The following is a 6,000-nucleotide window of genomic DNA, read 5'->3' as shown; positions in this document are numbered from 1 at the left end:
CTATTGGGCCCCCATGATTATTTGTCACGCCCCTGGTGGAAATTATTTTTGGGGTACACTCAGGTGACACTGCTGTTTATAAGGGGAACGCTACTTGAATAATGACAGGTGTGGCCATTATACGTAGGTATGTCATCTCTATAAAAATATAATAATGCCTTAAAGTGATTATTGATAGTATGCACGTTTCACAGTGATTACTGGATTGTGATTGTCACCACTCATGCAAATCGAAATGAATACGTTCCTATTGCTGGTGACATCTGCACCATACATACAGCGTGTAGGAACGGCCTCCATGTGGGCGTGGCCTAGGACCCGGAAGTAGCTGCCACTATTCTCCGTACCGGGGAAGGCCTTCCTCGTCGTTGGCTGTTCCGTCCTGTGTCGGACATAGTCACCCGGGCTGGCAGGCCACTACAGCCATGCATGACGCCTTTGAGCAGGTGCTGATCCTGGAGAAGCTGCCGCTGCAGATAGATTGCCTGGCAGCCTGGGGTAAGTGCTGGGCACTGGCAATTGTTACAGGCTGGTACCTACCGTAACCTACACTGACATCACCAGGGGTGGAGGCATTGGACGGCAGCCTCCAGTGCCTCTGTGAACTGTCAGTGGGATAGGATGTCCATGTCTGCTGGGACATCTAGTGATGAATAACAACTCCCATCATTCTAGCATGCCTGGGACTGTCTCCTTCATTCTTGAAGACTGTGGCTCCCCCGGTTAGCTGCCTACTTGGATCACGCACAGGGGTACCATTGTTCTAGCAATTGCTGGGTGCACTATAATCGGACCTGTGTCATGAAAACATGCTGCCTTATTTAACCCTTTCGGTGCCAGGGATGTCTGGATATCTTACTTTGACGTAGATCAGGGGTATAGGTGCACAGCGACTTGTGTCATGTAAAGTTTTTCAGTGGTGTTGCAATACGACTGCAGCACGACAGTCGCAAAAACATCCCTTTTTTTTTTTTTAAGACGGTTGTAGAATGTCACATTTTGACACCATTATAAATACATTATATGAAATGTTGCACAACATTCATGTCACATGACATATGTCACCATGAAGCCATACTGCTTTGTGTCACATGACACACGTAGCCGTATCGTTAGAATAAGTGTGTGGCTACACGGTGACAGCAAGCCGCAGAAAAGTCGCGCAACACCAAAGGATATGGCTATATGGTGAACTTTCATACAGTGTATTTCAATGGAGTTGTCACGCAACATGCTGCGGCTGTGACGCGAGAGTCTCAAAAGAATCCAGCTTGGATGGATTATTTGTGACTGTGGCATCAGTTACAGCATGTATATCACCCATTTCTAACAGCTTGGGAATCTAAGAAGCTTAGATTGTCAGCATTGGAAAAAAAACAAAAAAAAAACTAGCTAATATCTCTAGCTGCTCCACAGCCTGAGATAGCAAGGATGTCAGTAAGGTCTTATTCATAACATACGTGGATTTTCACAGACCACGGTCCATGAAAACCCGTCCTGCTGAGTGCATGAGCGCACAACGTCATTGGCTATGATGCGGTACACTTCTTGCCAGCACCGCTGTACAGTATTACAAAGCACATGGCGTCATAGCAGTCAATGACGCCGTGCGCTCGTGCACTCAGCAGGACGGCAGGTTGGGTTTTCACGGACCGTGGTCCGTGAAAATCCACCTATGTGTGAATGAGGCCTAAGAAGGACGGATTAGGTAATGGCTACTGAAGTTCCATCTGTATGAGATAAGTCCTTGGCATAGAAAGGGTTGAAAGTGGTCTGTCACGAGGTTCTTCTGACACTGTATCAGCCACAGCAGGAGCCAAGCATTGTGGTATGGTATTTAGCGGGCACCTCCTTGCTGTTGAGTGACCGCTTTCTCTCTATACTGTACACCTCATGAATATTGAAGACTCAGGAACGTGCGCCCAGCATGCAGAGGACTGCATCAGATAAAGGGCTCATGCATATGAACATATTTTTTTCTGTGTCCGTTCTGTATTTTTGCGGCTCATATGCGGAACCATTCATTTCAAAGGTGCACAAAAACTGGAAATGACTCTGTGTCCATATGTCCACATGGCCTTTCCACCAGAAAATAGAACATGTCCTATTATTGTCCACAGATAGGACTTGGAAAAATATCTGTGTACCTCAACAGTCGTGTGCATGAACTCAAAGTGTGATTTTATGAAAACTACATCAAGAAGGTCAGCAAGTGATAATCTGATGGGATAAGGGCCCCAGATCAGGTAGCATAAATGTGGTGACAAATTCCCTTTAACCTCCCTGGCAAAAGTGGTACAATTTTTTGCATGAAATTTGGTGTGATGTATTGTAGGCTTGCAATTCTTAGTAATTACTTACTTAACCTCTTAAGGACATAGGGCGTACAGGTACGCCCTTGTGCCCTGGTACTTAAGGACACAGGGCGTACATGTACGCCCTGTGTATTTTCGATCACTGCCGTGCGGCTGGCAGTGATCGGAACCCGGTGCCTGCTCAAATCATTGAGCAGGCACCTAGGCTAAATGCGCGGGGGGGTCCCGTGACCCCCCCCATGTCGGCGATCGCGGCAAACCGCAGGTCAATTCAGACCTGCGGTTTGCTGCGATTTCTGAAGTTTCTGGTCCCCGCAGTCCCTGACCGCAGGGATCAGAAACTTTATATGCCAAAAAAAAAGTTTTATTTACCCCCCCCTGCACCCCGAATGATTTTTATGGTGGCGGGAGGTGCAGGGGGAGGGTTGCGGGCGGTGTGGGCGGTGCGGGAGGCGGGCGGTGCGGCAGGCGGGATCGCGATCCCCCTCCCGCCTCCCCTTGTATAATCGTTGGTGTCTAGTGGGGATACCAGGGTGCCAGCACATTGCTGGCACCCTGGTATAAACGGCTGACATCTGCGATGCGATGTCAGCCGTTTAACCCTTTCCATACAGCGGTCCGTACGGACCGCTGTATGGAAAAGGTTAACAGCGCAGGGAGCTCCCTCCCTCTCCCATCGGGGGGCTGCTGTGCCTTTGCAGCCCCCCGATGGGGAGGGAGAGAGCCCCCAGAGAGCCCCCCGAGAGATCCCCTCCTTACCCTTCCCCGTCTGCGAAGTTCTGAGCAGTACTGAGCAGTACTGAGCAGACGGGGAAGGTTCCCATGGCAACAGGACGCCTCTCAGGCGTCCTGCTGTCCATGGTGCTGAACAGATCTGTGCTGAATGGCATAGATCTGTTCAGTGTAAGTAAAATACAGTACAGAACAATATATATTGTACTGTACTGTATTATTCAGACATCAGACCCACTGGATCTTCAAGAACCAAGTGGGTCTGGGTCAAAAAAAAGTGAATAAAAGTGAAAAAAAAGTAAAAATCAAAAAACACATTTATCACTGATAAAAAATGAAAAAAATAAAATTCCCTACACATGTTTGGTATCGCCGTGTCCGTAACGACCTGATCTATAAAACGGTCATGTTACTTTACCCGAACGGTGAACACCATAAAAATAAAAAATAAAAAACTATGATGAAATTGAAATTTTGCCCACCTTACTTCCCAAAAAAGGTAATAAAAGTGATCAAAAAAGTCGCATGTACGCCAAAATTGTAACAATCAAACCGTCATCTCATCCCGCAAAAATCATACCCTACCCAAGATAATCGCCCAAAAACTGAAAAAACTATGGCTCTTAGACTATGGAAACACTAAAACATGATTTTTTTTATTTCAAAAATGAAATCATTGTGTAAAACTTACATAAATAAAAAAAAGTATACATATTAGGTATCGCCGCGTCCGTATCGCCCGGCTCTATAAAAATATCACATGATCTAACCCCTCAGATGACCACCGTAAAAAAATAAAAATAAAAACGGTGTAAAAAAAGCCATTTTTTGTCATCTTACGTCACAAAAAGTGTAATAGCAAGCAATCAAAAAGTCATATGCACCCCAAAATAGATGCCAATCAAACCGTCATCTCATCCCGCAAAAAATGAGACCCTACTTAAGATAATCGCCCAAAAACTGAAAAAACTATGGCTCTTAGACTATGGAGACACTAAAACATTTTTTTGGTTTTAAAAATGAAATCATTGTGTAAAACTTACATAAATAAAAAAAATTGTATACATATTAGGTATCTCCGCGTCCGTGACAACCTGCTCTATAAAATTACCACATGATCTAACCTGTCAGATGAATGTTGTAAATAACAAAAAAAAAACGGTGCCAAAAAAGCTATTTCTTGTTACCTTGCCGCACAAAAAGTGTAATATAGAGCAACCAAAAATCATATGTACCCTAAACTAGTACCAACAAAACTGCCACCCTATCCCGTAGTTTCTAAAATGGGGTCACTTTTTTGGAGTTTCTACTCTAGGGGTGCATCAGGGGGGCTTCAAATGGGACATGGTGTCAAAAAAACCAGTCCAGCAAAATATGCCTTCCAAAAACCATATGGTGTTCCTTTCCTTCTGCGCCCTGCCATGTGCCCGTACAGCTGTTTACGACCACATATGGGGTGTTTCTGTAAACTACAGAATTAGGGCCATAAATAATGAGTTTTGTTTGGCTGTTAACCCTTGCTTTGTAACTGGAAAAAAAATATTAAAATGGAAAATCTGCCAAAAAAGTGAAATTTTGAAATTGTATCTCTATTTTCCATTAAATCTTGTGCAACACCTAAAGGGTTAACAAAGTTTGTAAAATCAGTTTTGAATACCTTGAGGGGTGTAGTTTCTTAGATGGGGTCACTTTTATGGAGTTTATAATCTAGGGGGGCATCAGGGGGGCATCAGGGGGGCTTCAAATGGGACATGGTGCCAAAAAAACAGTCCAGCAAAATCAGCCCTCCAAAAACCAAACGGCGCACCTTTCACTCTACGCCCCGCTGTGTGCCCGTACAGTAGTTTACGGCCACATATGGGGTGTTTCTGTAAACAGCAGAGTCAGGGCAATAAAGATACAGTCTTGTTTGGCTGTTAACCCTTGCTTTGTTAGTGGAAAAAATGGGTTAAAATGGAAAATTAGGCAAAAAAATGAAATTCTCAAATTTCATCGCCATTTGCCAATAACTCTTGTGCAACACCTAAAGGGTTAACGACGTATGTAAAATCAGTTTTGAATACCTTGAGGGGTGTAGTTTCTTAGATGGGGTCACTTTTAGGGAGTTTCTCCTCTAGGGGTGCATCAGGGGGCTTCAAATGGGACATGGTGTAAATAAACCAGTCCATAAAAATCAGCCTTCCAAAAACCAAACGGCGCACCTTTCACTCTACGCCCCGCTGTGTGGCCGTACAGTAGTTTACGGCCACATATTGGGTGTTTCTGTAAATGGCAGAGTCAGGGCAATAAAGATACAGTCTTGTTTGGCTGTTAACCCTTGGTTTGTTAGTGGAAAAAATGGGTTAAAATGAAAAATTAGACAAAAAAATGAAATTCTCAAATTTCCTCCCTATTTGCCAATAACTCTTGTGCAACACCTAAAGGGTTAACAACGTATGCAAAATCAGTTTTGAATACCTTGAGGGGTGTAGTTTCTTAGATGGGGTCATTTTTGGGTGGTTTCTATAATGTAAGCCTCGCAAAGTGACTTGAGACCTGAACTGGTCCCTAGAAATTGAGTTTTTGTAAATTTCGGAAAAATTTCAAGATTTGCTTCTAAACTTCTAAGCCTTATAACATCCCCAAAAAATAAAATATCATTCCCAAAACAATTCAAACATGAAGTAGACATATGGGGAATGTAAAGTCATCACAATTTTTGGGGGTATTACTATGTATTACAGAAGTAGAGAAACTGAAACTTTGAAATTTGCTAATTTTTTTCAAATTTTTGTTAAATTAGGTATTTTTTGGTGCAAAAAAAATTTTTTTTTTTACTCCATTTTACCAGTGTCATGAAGTACAATATGTGACGAAAAAACAATCTCAGAACGGCCTGGATAAGTCAAACCGTTTTAAAGTTATCAGCACTTAAAGGGACTCTGGTCAGATTTTCAAAAAATGGCCTGGTCCT

General features: G+C 43.4%; 1 protein-coding gene across 2 annotated transcripts in view; it reads left to right on the top strand.

Moving 5' to 3' along the window:
- Positions 1 to 310: 310 nt before the first annotated feature.
- The window catches only part of VPS39 (VPS39 subunit of HOPS complex), a 250,264-nt gene continuing 244,574 nt past the window's right edge, over positions 311 to 6,000 (top strand). For both annotated transcript variants that reach the window (XM_040412082.1, XM_040412081.1), the window contains exon 1: positions 311 to 498. In XM_040412082.1, coding sequence (XP_040268016.1) covers positions 426 to 498 — 73 coding nt within the window. In that variant the 5' untranslated portion in view covers positions 311 to 425. The remainder of the gene's footprint in view (positions 499 to 6,000) is intronic.

Source organism: Bufo bufo, chromosome 11 (genome assembly GCF_905171765.1).
Source record: "Bufo bufo chromosome 11, aBufBuf1.1, whole genome shotgun sequence".
Classification (NCBI taxonomy): Eukaryota; Metazoa; Chordata; class Amphibia; order Anura; family Bufonidae; genus Bufo; species Bufo bufo.
The sequence above is the reverse complement of the archived record's forward strand: the minus strand, read 5'-3'. Positions and strand labels throughout refer to the sequence as shown.